Raw genomic sequence first — 18,629 nt, forward strand, 5'->3', positions numbered from 1 at the left:
TGTGCAGTTAAATTACAACTTACAAACCTTTCCAATTTAGGATGTGTGTAAATGTACTGAAATTGGTGGATTAGAGCAGTGTTTACCCTCTTGTGCTTTTTTCTTCAAGAGGGATTTAAGCTTGGTCTGTTGTTCTTTTACACATGCCCTCATTCTGAGCGTTCTAAGTATTATGAGCAGTTCAGACAATACTCTTAACTATCATATACACAAATTTAAAGCAGCTCAGTACAATACAGTGATGTTTTTGAACTGTGTAAAATGTTTTCACAGTCTTGTGCAATGCAGCATGTCATGCTGCATGTGTTGATGTTTTGTGGTGACCCTGGCTGGGCTGTGCTGACAGGGTTCACGTCTATTTTCAGTCTTGATGAGGGAAAATCAGTGTGGATCTCCTTATAGGCATGGTGCTGACCTTGCTGGGTGTACTCTGTGCAGGCAGGATGGATGGGTGGATGGCTGCATGGGTTTTACCATGCACTTGGTCCTGGCAGAACTCATCACAGCCTGGTGTTATGATTCAGACAAATCTGCTGGGTCCCAGAGTCAAGGCGGGACCACCGAGATACCTGACAAGGCATCCTCATGTGTTAGAGGCCATGTGGCAGAAAATTCACCATTGAGAAGAGAAGGACTCTCCCTCTCCCCACTTGGTGCTAATCATGGAGAACAATGCTGGCTGCTTTGCAAAATATTAGTACTGCTGTACAAAATCTGGGCCTCTGCTTATAGCCCGCTGAGTCAGACTTGTTTACTTCATTGAAGTATTAATCTCTGTCTCTGATTGGCAGTCAACAACTCCAGGCTCCAGGCTTAATAGAATTTCAAACCGTAGATTATGCAGTTTTGCTGAAAATATGAGCCTTCTATGGCGTTTTGAATGACATATTGTCCCTCACTCCCCTTTGGTCTGTTTTTCGAGGCTGAGGTTAAGATAGATAATTAATTCCTCCCATCCCAAGCCTTGTCTTTTAATTTAAGAATTTTCTTTAGCATCTGCCAGAATCTTCTGCATGCACTCCTGAGAGGTTAAGCAATGAAAGAGCCATTAAATTAAGTTCAGACATTAATTTTTTTCAGTAGGATGAAATAGCACTTCAATATATCAAGCGGCTTCTGGTTTATGTTATTTCATAGCGTGGCAAAGAAATATGGGAAGAAGCAGCTCTTTCTCTGGTTGCATGAGAGGATGGTGAGTGAGGAGGGCTGTCTTCTGGTTCTTCTGTTTACTTCTGTGTTAGCAAGAAGTAGGACACAAGGAGGGGATCCCGTGATAGCGAGAAGTAGGACACGAGGAGTGGATCAGTGGAGTGAAACATCAATTTGCCAAGGGGACCTGATGTCCACACTACACAAATGGGGAGGAGTTTAGCTGCACTCAGCTAATATTTCACTTTCCTCAGAAATACTTTTCTGTTGCCTGTAAAGCATTTTGTGAGAACAAAGCAGTGTCACGCTGTGTTACACTGTTCTTTGTGTTTTGAGGTCCATAAACACTGTCACTGGTGAGTCATTCCTGGATGGGGCTCTGATCACCCTCCTGCTAAGTCTGACCAATTCTCCATATTGTTTGTTTGCCTCTCCAAAAAACTCATATGATCTTTTCACAGACATAACTTCACCATTTAGAAATCCATGTATTTTAGCTTTTTCTAAGAAATACATGAAAGTAAATTAGTACGAAATCTACTGGAATGATCTCTCTGGCAAACTGCACGTACACCTGCTGGTAAGCCCCAAACAGTAGCAGCAGGCTTAAGCTTATGTGTCAGAAACACAGCAAAGGAAAAATGGTCACTCTTGGAGTGCCTTGAATTAGCAATTCCATGCAGAATTTATGGCAGGTTTTAGTACACCAGCTAGTGAGGCTGAAATGTCACTGCTGCATTGAAATTCCATATGCGTCCTGCCTTTCTAGTTGTTCTGCTTCTGTGTGCATCCAGTCTCACTGTTCTTTTAGTAGGTTTTTAAAGATCCTCAGTCTTTTGCAATTGTATCATATAGCTGTCAATTCACAGACTTGACAACTTTCCTGCTTTTGGCAACATACTGTTTCTTTTATTGCCAATATGTTGCCCTACTGGTTCTCAGGACAGCTGGTAGTCGAAGCTGCTGATTGTGGGGAAGTTCTGGAGAAATTCAAAGATGCATTTACGAATCAACCCTCTTGTACATGCACTGGAAGCCTTGTGCTACAGCTGTGTTAAATTACCTGTGTGTGTGATGGATGGACTGCACATATGAAGACAGTTTTCTTGGGCCACAGTTGGTTTGTGTTGCATCATTTGCACATCAATTATATCCGTGGTTAGGGTGCGTTAAGATCTGCCGGTGATAGGAGCTGGTCCCTGATATTGGTTCTGCTTATACATCTATTAATAATTCTTTCTAAATGATATATGTAAAGTAGGTATATATTTCAAACCCAAGAGAAAGTAAGGGCCATCTGAATTGGTCATACAAGTCTGTAGAGTAGCTATTCTCATCACTTCCATCTGAATAAAATAAGGTCTGAAAAATCCACTTTTTACTTCATTTCATATTTGGTATAGCTGCCCAATATGCAACTTCTTGGAGAAGAATATTGTTGCCACCATACCAGAATACTATAGTTTAGTTGCATGGTGATATTTTAAAGATCTCAGTATATGCCTGGGATTAATTTCATTCAACCAAGCACGAGCATTGAACGTGAGTTGTTCTAGATGCCTCTGTAGTGAGTAGACAGGCATCTGTCAAGAGAGACCCCTCCCATCCCATCCTAAGCTATGTCTCCAAAATTATTTGTGCAAATAGCCCCTGGCCATTGACTATGTCTCTGTAGGGAGCCTGAACAATTCATTCGGATGGGTTGTCAGCTGCAGGTGATGAAAACCATGAAATCAGATATGATGGAGTCCCAAAGTCTTTGCAGACTGTGAGCATTATGCCTGATGATCAATCTATTCAGCATCATTCTCCTTATTTAAAGAATTAATTCATGTTATTATTTTTCCACTCTGCGGGTAACCACTTTCACAAAAGTTGTGAAGAGAGTTCACCACAGCTTTAGATAGTGCTCAGCAGGTTGTTCACTTCTGTTGTCTTACATGTGTTATTTTTCTCTTCTTTAGTCTTCTGGTACCAGTATCACAGTGGATATCGCTGTCATGGGAGAAGCACATGGGCTCATCACAGACCTTTTGGCCGATCCTTCACTGCCCCCCAACGTGTGCACATCGCTGAGAACAGTGAGCAACCTGCTTAACACGCAGTTAACCTTCCAGGCCATCCACAAGCCAAGGGTGAATCCTTTGGTGTCCTTCAGTGAGAACTACACCTGCTCCGACTCAGAGGAATGTCCGGAGAAAGGAGAGAAACTGGCCATTCCCAAGGTGAGTACTGGAGCCTGTGTATCATCTTGTTACTTGGCTCTCCCTAAAGGTACATCACTGGGATTTTTGCTTCTTTGCTTCAGACTAACATCCTGTGCACCAATGACAGCCTACTGGAAAAGGACAGCTAGTCTATCATTGGTTTCATAGTAACACAATTCCTGTGTATCCCTCAACTCACGGCCAGGTTTACTTTGGTTCAGGCATGTTTAGAAGATGGTGTTCGACACAGAATAGATCACACAGATGGTGTGCATATTTTCTTGCAGCTGTTGGTTGGAGCTTGGGAGAAGAAATGACAGGGAGAAGAGCAAGCAGAAACCTTTTATCATTCAGACTCACTTCTTACACAGAAATTCTCCTCCCACTCAAAAGATTTGAGCCACTGCATGAGGGGTGACTATTGTCAACAACGAGCATTGGGGAAATAAGCAGTAGTATGAGGAACCTTTTTGCTCACTTTAAAGGTTGGAATTTGAAATTCTGTATGAATTTCAGTCTCTTCTTCCTTCCCTTAGCCAGAAGTGTGAAACCTATAGTAGTCAATGAAAAACTCCCTATTGGTGACCTCCGGGTCTTTGGATCAAGTTTAAAATGTTGCATACCAAAGAAACAAACAAAAAGATTATCACAGTCATTAGTATGACAACTACTGTGAGCTCATGAGAAGTGGTCTTGAGAAGAAAAAGAAGACTGAACAAAAAAAATCTATTACTGCTTTGACAGATGGCTTTATAAATGCTCAGGAATCTGACAAGAAATAACCAGTGTTAGCTACCCACGTTTAGCAAGTGAACAGCTAGAGAGAACATATCAGCTTTGAAGTAGTTTGAGGTGTATGTTTGTTGCTAATTAGCTGTCCTGCAAGGCTTACATTTCACTTTTGAAACAAAACCAAAATGCTTTTGTATTGCAGTCTCCCTTCTAAAATTAAATATAGGCAGAGTACATTGCACAGGCAAATGCTTTTATGTTTTTACAGTTTAAATGGCACAGCCAGCGTTCATTCCGGCGTTTCCCGGTATCCGAATTTCAACACTTGTGATTCTTGGTTTTATTACATTTTAGTGTGGTGATAATTATTACCCTATTTGCCTATGTAGCAGCTGTATGTATGAAATGGAGGTTCACGGGTTTTTAACCACATTTTCCAGTTTATTTTGGTGAACATGTCTATCATGGCTGCACTCTGGGCTCTGAGGGGAAAAGTTAAGTGGAAGAACACTGCCATCACATGAGCAAACACAGGGAGCAGATACCAGTTTGCTGTTGTGTAATACCTTATGAGGAGAAGACAAATGAATGATGAAGAAATGAGCTAATGCTACAGAGAACTAATTTGACCGGAGTTAACTGACCTAAATGTATTATGGTTCATAAAACTAATTATTTGCAGTCCTTTATTTACCTGTATAAATATAGATTTACGGTCTTTACCTTAAGCATCTGATACTATTTTGGGTAAGGAGATAGTATGTTAACATATTTATCTTTAAGTTTGAGCTTCAGAACCACAGTTCTCTTCCATCTCATATTTCTTAACCCTCTGACAAAGTCCAAGATCTCCATTGCAGAGATAAATTTATTTTAGTTCCTTATTATAAACATTTAATGAGAACTAAGAGAAATATCTTACAAAATTATAGCATCTGTAAAAGCAAATCTGGATCCAAAAAGACTCTTTATCATTATCCCTTATTATCACCGTCTTCAAAAATTAACAAAAAATATGTGAGTCCTGTTAGTGGAGAAAAGGAAGAATCAGGTGAAAGAAAAATGCAGGGTGGTCAAGAAAAATCTGTTGTAAATAATGATGCTTTTTCTATGCTTATCAAGAGACATCATATCCCAGAGAATGAGTTTTATTTCAGTGAGTGACCTTTGGATTGGGGAGATATAGCAGGAAAAAAGTTGGAGCTCCTGTCCCTTATTTTTCTTACAACCTTTCTTGCCTTGAATCTCTGATCCTCAGTATTCATGACAGTTTAAATCATAGAATAGTTGAGGTTGGAAGTGCACCTGGAGATTGTGTAGTCCAGTCCGGGGATCATCTATATCCAGTCCCTCATGCACAAGGTTTTTCTAGGCTCAAACTAGATCAGGTTGCTCAGGAGGATGTCAAGCTGGTTTTTGAGTATCTCCATGAATTTAAACTTCACAGTCTCTTTGGGCAACCTCTTTCAATATTCAGTCATCCTCACAGTAAAAAATATTTTCCTACCTTCAAATGAAATTTCTTGTATTTCAGTTTTTGCTCCATTGCCTCTTATCCTTTCACTGAGCACCACTGGAAAGAGCCTGACTCCATCTTCTTTACACCCTCCCTTCAGGTATCTGTATACATTAGTCAGATCCACTCTGAGCTGCCCCTTCTTCCAGCTGAGGAATTCTGGCTCTCTTAGGCTTTCCTTTTATGCCGGATGCTCCAATCCACTTTTGTGGCCCTGCTAATTTGTTTAATTGCCTTTGGCCACATCAAATGTTAAACCTCTGTGGCTATGGGGCTGTGGGTGTAGACCTTTTTTAAAACTTGAAACAGGGAGGATGGTCCAGACCCTGCAAGCATTTAAAACGTTGCCTGTGTTGATTTGAGTAGAAAGAAGGCACTCCAATACCTAGGAGAATCCAGATTTACAGTACCTCACTAGTTGTTGTCAGGCAGAATTAATCAAATGGAAGCGGTTTTTCTTCTGCACCTTTGAAGGGTTTGTAAGCTGATATAAACTCTCAGCAACTGATTTCCCCTCAGCGCTTACGGAGAAGTTTGCCCCCGGGACTGCTGAGACGAGTGTCCTCAACTTGGACCACAACAACATCAGCCACAGGATTACCTACCCTGGAGCCAGCTCCGGTGAGAAGGGATCGCAGTGCCAGCATCAAACCCCATGAATCATCTTCATCCAGGTTACAAATTACCTCCTCTCTCTTCTATGTTTCTGTTTGGGCAGATTTCTTTGGCTCTGTGTGATGATGTCCCTCGTTCTAAAATGCTGGCTTTGAAGTGTGTTAAAACTACTGCTTCATGTTTCTTTAAGTTGGGTTGCCAAAGAAGCAGCATTCCCAACTTTAGTCAGATTGTGCCAAAATTATTCATATTATTGGGAAGTAAAATAGATTTTAAAAAAATCTATTTATGCTAACAAAGTTCAGAAGTGCAAAATAAGATTGGAAGAAAGGCAAAATATCTGGTTGAATTCTTCTTGATATGCAGCAGTTTCCTGCGTGGGTATTGCCCAGCCAAGAAAAAATTTTAACAAGTGACCCAGCCATTTCTAAGAACACACCTAGTGATGTGATTCTGTCATTAAACCAGTTCATAAAGCACTTCTCCATCCTCCATTCTTCTCAGGGCCTGATCCCTGAACCAGTATCATAAAATACATGGTCTTCTCATGGAATGGAGAAAGAGAAGTTGTGTCTGCTCAGCTGCTTGCAGCCAGCAGATGACTTGTTTAGGGCATTTGCAGAGGTCTGAGGGCTTTCAGTCCTATGTACCTCACATTTTGGGATTTCCATGCTACCATAAAGCCTGAGTTTAGCTGCTTTTAACCCTCCACAGGGTCTGTGGCAGATAATCCAGTAGCAGACAGTGAAGGAAGAAGTTGAATGGATGTTAGCCTTGTGCAAAGAGCTCTTGTCTGTGACAAGAAAGGCTTGGCTCCCAGGCACTGTTAACTGTGATCATGTTGTGTAGCTATTTCAAGAGGATTTCCTCCTTTCTGGCTCCATGAATATTCTTCTGCTCTAGTCAGAGAGGAGCAGAGCCTTCAAAAGTAGGGGGGAGGGCAGTCAGTTGTGGTGCTACCCTGAGAGAATAAAGTTCAGGTCCCCTCCCCAACCTCAGCAAGGGTTATCATCTTGGAGATGGAGGAGAGAATGTGGAGACGTGCTTTGCTCTGGGGAAAGAAAGATCAGAACCAAAACACTGAATTCAAGAAGAGAATTTAGAGTCATGTTATCAGAAGACTCACATGCTTTTCTGAAATTCAAAATTTGGTACCAGTAGCGGAGAAAAACATGGGACTTGAGAGACCCTGAGAACACCAGTGTTGGCTGTTAAATAGCTTGGGTGAACACAGCCCCAGAGAGCTGCGTTCTTCCAAGGTCAGCCTTTCCTCCAGATGCATAAACCATTCCCACAGAGGAGACCCTCATGCAGGGCATCGAGGGGCTCAAGGCAGCCTGCAAAGTGCACTGCAAGAAAAATACCTGGCTGGCCAAAATTCCCTTTGTGAGGAGTCCCAGCTATCTCAGTAAAAGCTAGAACCAAATGGAAACGCTCTTCACTCACCAAGCTGTGGTTCCCAGGGTCTATTTGATTTATGCTGTTGATCCCAGTCTCACGTAGTATGTAAGCATCCCAAGATGGGAATCAGAGGGAGAAGGAGAGCAATTAAATATTATTGTTGGTCCTTTCCTGCAGTTGTTATATAACTCTGCACGATGAGCCAACTAAGCAGGCTATCAATTCTTCCTATGTTTAATGTCGCCAATTGTATAATTATAGCTCTGTCAAACCTCCCAGCCTACTGTTTGTAGTACTTCTCTTACAGTAGGAGAAACAATGTGTATTCCAGAAAGGGAAAAAATGGATCCTATAAGTCTAACTTTAAAAGTTTTGGCAGACCAAGAGAGATTTTCTTTCAAGGAGAAGAATTTTGAACTGAAGAGAAAAAAAGTCTTGATTATCTGCCACTTCCCCTGTACCAAACCAAATTCAAGCACTCCACAGGTCACAGAAAAAGAAATATTTCATAGGTTGAAAGGTTAGGAGAGAGGCTGACACTGGGATTTCCCTGTGGCAGATGTCACAGTTACAGAATCTTCAACTTGTTCCTCACAGCCTGGAACATCATCTCGAGATTTCTATAGTCACAAATTTGCAAAAATCCCCCTTAAATCTCTGTTTGAGATTAGTGATCTTGTATTTTTCAAACCCTATGTCAATAACTGGTAAGACATGGTCCTCTTATGGCTCGTAATGCTACAGCAAAAATAATAGAACTTCCACGTTCTCTCCCTCAGTCACTTCTATATCCAGTGGTTCCCCCTTAGGAAGTCAAAGAATGTGGTTAAGGGATTTTTGGTTTGTTTTGTTGGGGTTTTTCTTGAACTTTACGGTGGGCCAGTGTGTGATATTCTTTGTGTTAACTAAAAAACAAAATAAACCCATAAAACAAAACAAACAAAGAAAATTTTTAAAAAACCATCTGGAATCTTTTTTTGTCTCATTTCATCACAGATTATAAGCATTTGGGCCAATGAAGACAGCCAGCAATTATTTTTGTAGGTAGTACATCTCTTACAAAACAATATGTTTGTAGAGGTGTAACAGAGTGTTATGTGTTTTTTTTCTTTCAGAGTGCTTATTTTTTCTTTCAAGTTTTTTTCAAGGTCAGCTGGAGCTAGACTACTTTAAAAGTCTGTCTTCTGGCTTGCGTGTCACCTCATCACTTGCATGTGAGGCTGTGAGGGGGAACGTGGAGCCTGAGATGCCTGGTGGATCTGTCCAGAGGGCTCACAGGCCTTGCTCTATAAGAGCCAGTGCTGCATCCCTGCAAGCAGCTGAAATTTGATGAGTGGCATTTGGGAAAAGAATCATAAATACAGTTTTCTCACTGTACAGAAGGATTTTGGTACAGAGTTCTAGCCTGGAGGCTGAAAACCCATGCTGTTGTAGGGGACAAGCGTTTGTTCCACACCCAGAGACAAATGCCCCCTATTTTCCCTCACTGTGTTTCTCTTGGACCAATGTCTTCAGGGTGTGTCAGTAGGATTTGTTTGGGGATGCAGCTGGCTAGAGTGTGAAGGGGCACACCAGGAGCCATGGCCATGCAGGGTGCTTCTGAACCTCCCCAGTCTCCTGAGGAGCTCCTCCAGTGCCCTAAGGGCTGGTGGGTATCTGCTGTGGCACCAGCAGCAGAGGAGGCTGGGCTTTTAGTTGTACTGAGAACTTGTGTCATTTCTGGCTCTTTTAAGGAGGTGTTAAAAGAGAATATAAATTTAACTTATTTCAAGTCAACTTTTGAGCCTCTGTGTACTGTCAGAACAATATAAAGAAGGCATCTGTATAAATAAAGTAAAGAGGCCTCAGCAGCAAAGGAAGCCCAACTTTTGGAGTGTCTGCATTGTAAATATTTTTGCTGAACACAGTACTGAGCACCTCACAAACTGCAGTTCAGCCAGCCCATAGATGTTGTTTTCCTTATCAGATTTTGTGCTATCCCAGTATCACATATTTCTTGCTGCAGCTCCTAACTTCTTAAGATCTGCCATTGAGGCTTTTTCCTGTGTTGAATGGTGCTTGTTTGTGCTCTGTTTTTGCAGCCCTGACTCCTGGAACAGCTCAATTCTGATGACAATCACAAAGAGCAGGTCGTTCTCCACCTCCTATGCCATGTCTTCTACCAACCACCTGAATGCCAAAAGGCAGAGCAGGCAAGGTGAGTGGACATCCATGGCTCTGTCAGGCTCACTTAGCTGCTCCTCATGACTAGCAAGTGCAGCTCCTTTTGTTCTCTGTCCAATCTGCTTCTTTTCTTATTTTTCCATCAATATAATATGGTTATTTCCTGCATTTAAGAAAAAAACAACACAATGTCTTAAAATACTGTAGCTCATAGTGATACCGTTGTAAATGTTTTGACTTTTTGATTTGTAGAGGTTAGTCATGACATGATGCAGCAAGTGTGGTACGAAACTGTGTTGTGATTTATATCCATGTAATTCCCTTGACTACAACAGGGCTGAGAACAGTGTTTTCTGTAACATTTATGACATTAACTGTCTGTGCATATTGTCTGACTGAGATTTCCTGAAGCACAACATGCATAATGCCATTTTCAGCTGTAAGCAGCAACTGACCCATCTTATGCAAACATATCCAAGACAAAGCCTTTGTAACTGTCTATCTCTGTATATTTATTTATGAGAAAGTACAGGTAGTTCTTATTGATATTTAGAGATGAGAAATATGGGGCTTTTCACTCTGCTTTTTGAGACTCTAAAAAAACCCCATTACTCCTGTTTTAACTAGGGAAAGAAATTGAGAAGGTGACTTTGGAATTCATAATTAAATGTTTGATATGACAGCCATGAAGCGTCCTTAATCCGCAGTAATGTGGTTCTCCTCCCTGTACAAATGCAGGATAATATAATGTTTACTCATGCTTTAACTTGTAATTCAAAATTATCACAAGGCCTCCCTTTTTTATGCCAGCCTGGGTTTTTTCCAAACATGGAATAATGTTGAGATAATGTTACTCAGAGATACTGGCCACCCAGCTATCAGGTGGAAATTGATACACACCTGAGGTCTGACATTGAAAAAGTCAGAGAATCCCAGCTTAGAGATGGGTTTGAAGATATGGCTGCACAGTTATTTTGCATATCTAGCACTGTCACATCTCATCTCCTTTTCAAACTGAAGAGAACTGTACAACATCTCCTCTTGTACAGCAGCTGCTTTGTGTTATCACAGGGAAGACTAAGTAACACAGTATTATCTTAAAAGGTAATAGGCACATAGGCAATTGAATAAAATTAAACCTGGAAAATAATGGAGATAGAGTACCAAGAATCCAGGAGTTTGTTGTAAAACAAAACAAATATTACACTTAGACTTGTTATTTTCAGAGATTACCCAGTGAATTGAAAGGGAAAGGGGTGGGGTGTATAATATTTTGTATTTGAAAACAACACTTACCAACCCCATCAGTCAGTTGTACATATAGTAAATTCTGCTTTCAGAAAATGTTAATAGTCACCTCTATTGCCCAAGTACGTGAGCTCCCACATGATGAAGGGGGATCTCCATTCCATCACAAGCAATTCCTAGGGGTATTGATGGAGAGGAATAAAAGTTTTGTGTCAGCATTTTGTGTAGAAGATTGATATTTCAATGTTTTAGGATGTTTATAATCATGCAGTTTAGTTATGATTTGTTTTCATGTTCCAACTCAATAATTATTTCCATTTGCCATAGTTAATACTATTTAGACTTTTATATATTAGCTCCATTGGCAAGATACAATAATTATTAGTAGAAGTTGATCTAGCTAAATCTGTAAATCTGTTAATTTATAAAATGTGTCTTTAATTATGCATGAAAACAGCTGCTAGTTATGTCTATTTTTGCAAAAAAAAATCAAGTGTTTTCATATGTCATTTCACATCACATTGAAGTCACTGTTTTATATCTTCAACACTGCACATATGAAGAAGTTCAGGAGTACCTAAGCAGATGGATGTACTTAAAAAATTCTCTTTGTATTTTTATTCTTCTCTTATCTTGGCTGTTCAAAATTCCTTGCTGTAGCAAGACACATTTACTCTCACGTTTGCCAATAATGGTTAAATGTTTGATTATTGAAAATAGGTTTGCATTTATTTATTTATTTATTTATTTATTTATTTATTTATTTATTTATTTGTGGTCACCTACCCTGGAAAATTACTCTTTAAACAAACAAACAAACAAACAAACAAACCCAAAACATACACAACAAAAAATATATCAGGAGACAGGAGCCCAGACTCTGGCAGTAGAAAGGCAGCTGTGATTAGAAACATTATTGTGAGAACTGCTGTTTAAATTCCCAGGACTTGTTTTAACCATTGAAAGATGACCATATGTATTGTATCTTCCAAATCATATCCTCTAAGGGTTATGAATATTACCTGGTAACATGTAGCTCAAAAATAGATAATAATCCAACTCAATCTTCTGCACATCTAACAGACTGCCAAATGTTTTTAAAGACATATTTTTTTTGGATGGAAAGCCGATATCTCAATGAATTCGTAAATGTGAAACAGAGGTTTTCTGTGTTTGAAAGCAATTTCCCTGTGTCGTGGCCATCTGATAACATTTTAATTGCTCTGAAGGCTGTAGTTTTCTGATCTCAAGACAAGCGTAATATCCTACTTTCAGTCACTGAATTAAGAGAGTAATACATGCCACATGTTTGCTGAAGAAATACCCTAATCAAAACTGAGGAGATGTTAGATATCACCAAAATACAGCTCCATAACTGTCAGAATTTTTTTTTTAACTCTTGGATTGTCAAAAATAAATCATATTTTAGCCTCATATCACAGAAAGTTGCTATCAGGAAAAAACACTGGAGCTATATACATATATCCTGCAAGGTTAGTATTTCGTAAACTCAGAATAAGGCAACATGTCACCTTATTCTAAGATAAATTTTGTGTCTGGAATACATTTAGATAGTGGACACAATTCAAACATAAAACCAGTTCAAGTTCCTAAGGTCTTTCTATCATTTGGCTTTGAAGATGGCTGTGGTAAATTAACTGGGGCTGAGTTCCTACAAACTTTAGAACAGGACGTAACTCAATTTATGTGCATTTCCTTTCAAGATAGATTAAGTTTGCCCCTCTATGCTTTGATTGGAATTTTGTCTGAGACTAGACAAATGTAAAGTGGATTCAAAAAGAAGGCAGCACTTTGTTTCAAGCTCTGGACCAGCTGATGCATTTCATCTTTGCAGTGGTGCTTAGACAGAATAAAGGACAGAGAGAACTACATCTCAGTAGTGCTCACACGTGGGTATTGGCAGTTCCTGATACTCTAGCTCAGGAGTAACAATACCACCTGGTACAGGTAATGGTTGCAAGTTCCCTTAGTGAGCAACAGATATTGAAAACTAAACTCAAGCTGCACAAGGTCAAGGCCAAAATCTGTGAGGAATGCAGAAATGGCACCAGAAGTGCAGTATTTTATATGATGGATGACCACTAAAAATTGGTTTTTTGGTTTATTCCTTGTCTTCAAACATGTAAAAATCCAAATTTTCTGGGAATGTATGTAAGCTGTTCTTGTCCTGGCTTTACAGATGGAGACAGCAAAACAAAGATGGATCTGGCATCTGCAGATGGGTCTGGGAACTTTGGAGTTTGGTGTCTCTGTCAGTAGAACATGTTGATACCAATAGTCACTAACACATGCTTTTCATTTCATGCCTGCCAGTTAGTGCATCCTGCTCTAGGGAAAATATGCTTTGTATTTTGAGCCAGATCTTCAGCAGGTAGAAGTGGCTGATACTAATGGAATTTCATCTCCCTCTGACAGCCCTGGGCTTGGCTCAGAGTGGAGTAGGGTATTCTCTTATTTTTCTGTTTGAAAGCTGTGCTGGTACTTGTGCATCTCAAGAGGAGTGTTTCTGCACAGTGAACTAATGCAACCATTTACCACTTCTGTTAATTGACAAGACTCTTCTTTTCTCTTGCCAGGTATCCCACCAAATATTTCACCTCTCACCTCCCCGTGCCATTCACCAATTCAGGGGACCCCTGCCACAAGTCCTACTGGAAAAACATCTTCTGTGTCATTTCCAGACTCTACAGATACTGACACCAAGCAGGGCTTAAAGCCACACAAAGTCTTAACTTCTTCTCAGAGTGCACCTCCACTGTCAGATCCTGTTATCAGCCCCTCTGTCATCTGCAGCAGGTAAGATTGTAATTTGACATGAGTAGGATTACTTTCACATTGTTCTCACGAACATGCTCTTTTGGCCCACATACAAGATTTTGTGATTTACTGCAGTATTTTGTATTGACATTTCAAGTTTGTAGTATTTGACTTATTGTGTAGACTGATGCTACAAAATGCTTTTAAAGTGGAAGAGTCTTAACTACATTTATTGCTTTTACTGATGTCAGATGGACAGTCTGATTCATAAATAAATTCTTTGCCAGTGATTTGCAGATCCCAAAGTTGGATTTCATGTTAACAAACTGTGTTTTTTATGCCATGCCCCCTAATATGAATAGTCACCTTCAGGTCACAGGCCAAGTTTTCCACAGCAGGCACCTAATGTTTGATAGAAAAATCTGACTGTGAGGGTTTAAAAGATCCTGGCCTGTAGGCTTCTGGTAAAGATGTGCCAACAATTCCAGAAGGCTACACAATTTTGAGCATTCTCTGAGGAGATCCCTTGTTCCCTAGGCAGAGTCAGATTATGTACAGTCAGGATTTTTTTTCAGAAATCAACTGCAGATAAATTCTTTCAAGTACTAAGAGTTAGAGTTACACAGTTTAATTTCGCACTTTAAAGTAGCCCTTTATTAGATAATACAGGCTGATCCTGCTTTGCAAAATCAGCATTTTGGAAAGAAAGTTGTTCTGCTTATCTTCTCAGAAAGGATTCAGTTGCTAAATTGTATTAGTGGAGTTTGCAATATTTGTCCAGAACAGTGGGAAACACTGGTATTCCTAAACCTGTTCCAGTGCAGTTTCAGGGTTATCTTACTCACTAGATGTTACTTCTGGTCATAGCAGTGAGTGATTTGTGATTAGTGGACAGCTAGTGGACAGCATATCATCTGAGGCTGGGTTAAATGCTATCAAGTTTGACTATCTTTGGAAATGGTTTTTCCTTTCTGACTCCAGTCACGTGGCTGTGGATGTGTCTCAGGACACTGCGTGCAGGGCAAGGAAGGGGGTGTGAGAAAGTCAAAACTGAGACTGCAAGTTTGCTCAAGGGAGTCATTCTCACTGCAGTTCAGACTGGAATCCCAACAGGCTTTTAAGATGGGTTTAGGTAACTAAATAGAAATGTAAGTGCTTTTAAAAGCTTTCCAAAGTTATAGCAAAACTAGGACTTGGACTGATTAATTTGAAATGAAAACTGTATTACACAACAGAATATAACATAAAGGTGCTACTGTCTTATTAAGCTGTGTCCTTATTACTACTTCAACAAAATATTATTACTTTCACAAGTAGTAATTATGTCTGGAAGCCTTCTATTAAAGAGAACAGTTAACAGTTGCATTAAAAATGTCAAAAAAACCAATGTAAGGTTGTTGTAGATAGTGATGAAATATATTTTCTTCATATGTCCAAACTTTGATTTCATTGTAATCACTGGTAAAATGCTCATTAACTTTAATGTGGATGCTGTCTTATTGGATCTATGTAGGTTATATAGCATATTGGGTTTTCAGTTTGCTTGTTTTCAAAAGCTTAGACTGTGTAAGCATTGCAAATAGTTACATTGCTGACACAGACTTTGTTGTTGATTATTTGAAAAAAAACCCATATTATCTAAAATATTATAGTGTCATTTGCTAATAGAATTGGCACCTACTGGTGCTAATAGTCACCCTTCCTTTAAGTCCCTGTAGAAAAATTACAAGCACTGTCACATTTCTAGTCATTAGTATATAGAGGTGTCAAATCCACAGATAACAAGCTGAATTAACAGCACACAAATAATGCACCCATTAGTAATGTAGACACAATTAAAAAGCAAAATCAAAACAAAAAATCTCAAATACCAAAGAAATTTAAGGGTTAACAAGTTGTGAGAGTTAAACTAACACAGTGGAAGTAAATTTTTAATGTCTGAGCTTTTGCATAGCAGGTTGCTAGTCTTCATGGTGTACAATGTGCTATGTTTACTGCCAAAACCCCTGCCTTGCTGGGGAGCAATGCCAAGTCAGCAAACTTCTGCCACCAGCAAACCAATCGCACCCCCTACAACAAAAGGGGAAGTCAACTCTTGATGGGTTCAGTGTTTTAAGTCAGATCCACCCAGGCAGTGGCATCAAGATGGCAGTTTTACTGTACTTCTTTTTCACTAACAAGGTGAAATGTGGTAGGACAGCGCAGTTTGAAGACCACAGTAAACAAGAACATACACCAGGCATTGCCAGTAAAATAACTTGTAAGTAATCAGGTATTAATTCTGCTTAGTGGATGAGGCAGGAATCCTGTGCAAAAAATATTAAACAATCCTGAAGTCAAGGAGGGTATTATAATGCCTGTGCATGAAGGGATTGAGTTAAAGTTGCGTGAGCACGTTTACTTCTAACACAGAGTAGATTTCAAGTGTGCTGCTGGGTAGCTCAGTAATATTTTTTTATTTCAATACAGTGCTTTGTGGACCATACTTATTAAATCAGTGTGAGTTTGCATATGTTCAGGAAATAAAGAGGTGCACTCATAGTGATGCAAAAGCCTTGTGGCATTACACCCAATCAAAGGCTCTCTATCTTTGATCTTATGGAAATCACAAGGAACACGGGACAGAGAAATTAATACTTTTTTTTCATCTTGTTTAGCAACCTGAGTGATACATGATTTATTTGCTTGGCTATGCAGTACAGGTATCATTGAAGACAGATTTGCATTTTTATTTAAAAGTCTTTCAGGGATTCATTGTGTTTGCAGGGCGTATCAAGTTCCAGGATGTGTTCTGGATGACCCAGTCAAAAGCCCTCTGGCATAGGATTTCAGCCATTTTTACATGTTGAACTTAAAATGGTACAAAGTTTCTAGTACAAAGTTTGACCAATGAAAATAATTTTGTAATAGTTGCTTTTCAAAGGTGGTTATATGTGAGATATGCCTCAAAATACTGACTCAAATCAGAGAAAGAAATGTTAAAGTGTCAGTCTTTAGGGGACAGATTTGATATAATACTGCTAAATGAGATTTCAGATTTGTTATGTTCTCTCATTTTTTCGTGATACACCACTGTTTCTTCAGGTCCTAGACTCAGTCATATTGGGACAATATAATTTGAAACGTTCCAGCTGGTATTGAATTCACAGTTAGGGCTTAAAGGGAATCACACACAAGGAATAAAGCTTTTTTTTACTGGAAGGGAAGAGCCAGACATTTGAAAGGGCCATGATATGGTGATCCCTCCCAGAATGTATTTTTGTTCTGGGAATGGTGAAGCAAACTCTGTCCTCTAATTTCATTGGTAAATGTATGGATGTCAGATCACTCACCTCATGTTCTGTCCAAAATGCCTCCTTGGTTCTTATGTACTTGGTATGTTGTCACTTTTATAGGGCAGCTGGAGTACAGAACCAGGGGATAATTTTATTTTCTTTTTTTGCTGATTAATTCAGAGAGTAAAAAATTCATTTAAAATGAAAATCACATATTACGGGCTTACTCTTGGCAACACAAATTTAATGGTGGTGGCCAGTTAATTCAAGGTCTTTTTTTATTTTTCTCCTTTTATTTTCCTGAGTTCCAATAAAATTTCAGCTCTCTCTTGTAGTTTTGTCTGGAGAATGCACCCTGGACCATGGCTTATATTGTATGACATAATCTTACACTGTCAGCAGGAAATCATTTTACACAATACTGTCTGATGTACGTGGTTCTCTATATTGTGCATATTTCTTGATGTATTTCAGCTGTGGCAGACCCTATAACCAAATAGAAGCTGGTGATGGGACACTAAATAGAAATGATGCTACCACACACACCCTGAACAGAACAGGTAATTCTTTGTCTGTCAAAAACACCTTATTCCTTCAAATGCAATAATGAAAGGACATAAAGGGAGAACATATGTAGGTGAGGCTTTGAGGCTTCTCGCCTTTTTGAATGTATACCATGTACAAAATGCTAATGAAAAATGGAGTTAAAATATAAAAGAAATCTGGTTTCCCTCATTTAACTTAATCAACATAAGTAACGGCCCTCAAAATATTTTTACTCTTCAATCCCTGGTCCCGTTTTTTACACTCTGCAGGGTATATGCCTTTGGACAGATTGTCCAGCCTCAGACCCAGCCAAGCAGCACATATGTATGATGAGTCAGAGATCCTGTTGCTGTTATTCGGAAGGTCACGGGGTGCCTTTCGTGGAATTCTTGCCGTTCCCACACCGAGCTCTGTGGTTTGTGTTGCAGATGATCCTGCGCAAGCCACCTCTGACTACGAGACCAACAACAGCGACAGCAGCGACATCGTGCAAAACGATGACGAGACAGATTGCTCCAAGGAGCAGCCACGGAAGGGATCTGTCTGTAGGTCCTACACACCTGAGACCATCATCCTGCATCCCTTGACACCACCTGAGGTAGCTTGTCTGAGTCCCACTCGCACAATAGACTGAGTGTACGCTGATACAGAGTGGGAAAAAGGCCAAACCGAAACTGAAATCTGTCAAAAACCCACCCACCCCCCCAAAGAAAAAAAACAACAAACCCTAGGGCTGTCTAAAGATTGTGATCATGGTTTTAAGCAACAATTGCAGCAGGAGGATTAACTTTCAAGAATGGAACCATTGAAATGTGTGAGGGCCGCTAAGCACTGGCTGCTGATGAAACACTAACCATCTATTTTGATGGATAAAAGTTTGTGGATCTAGCATTAGGCATTTCTGAAATGTTTGGCCTCTGTGTTAGTTTCCTTTAAAGGGTTGGAAGGAAGAGAAATGATCTTCTCTGACTAGCAGCATGATAAATAGTGTTCCTGTTC

General features: G+C 39.7%; 1 protein-coding gene across 2 annotated transcripts in view; it reads left to right on the forward strand.

Moving 5' to 3' along the window:
• The window catches only part of PDE3A (phosphodiesterase 3A), a 240,389-nt gene that overhangs the window by 190,936 nt on the left and 30,824 nt on the right, over nt 1-18,629 (forward strand). For both annotated transcript variants that reach the window (XM_064654410.1, XM_064654412.1), the window contains 6 exons: nt 3,114-3,374; nt 6,124-6,278; nt 9,702-9,817; nt 13,629-13,848; nt 17,559-17,644; nt 18,059-18,228. In XM_064654410.1, the coding sequence (XP_064510480.1) occupies nt 3,114-3,374; nt 6,124-6,278; nt 9,702-9,817; nt 13,629-13,848; nt 17,559-17,644; nt 18,059-18,228 (1,008 nt within the window). The remainder of the gene's footprint in view (nt 1-3,113; nt 3,375-6,123; nt 6,279-9,701; nt 9,818-13,628; nt 13,849-17,558; nt 17,645-18,058; nt 18,229-18,629) is intronic.

Source organism: Pseudopipra pipra, chromosome 5 (assembly GCF_036250125.1).
Source record: "Pseudopipra pipra isolate bDixPip1 chromosome 5, bDixPip1.hap1, whole genome shotgun sequence".
NCBI classification, from domain to species: domain Eukaryota; kingdom Metazoa; phylum Chordata; class Aves; order Passeriformes; family Pipridae; genus Pseudopipra; species Pseudopipra pipra.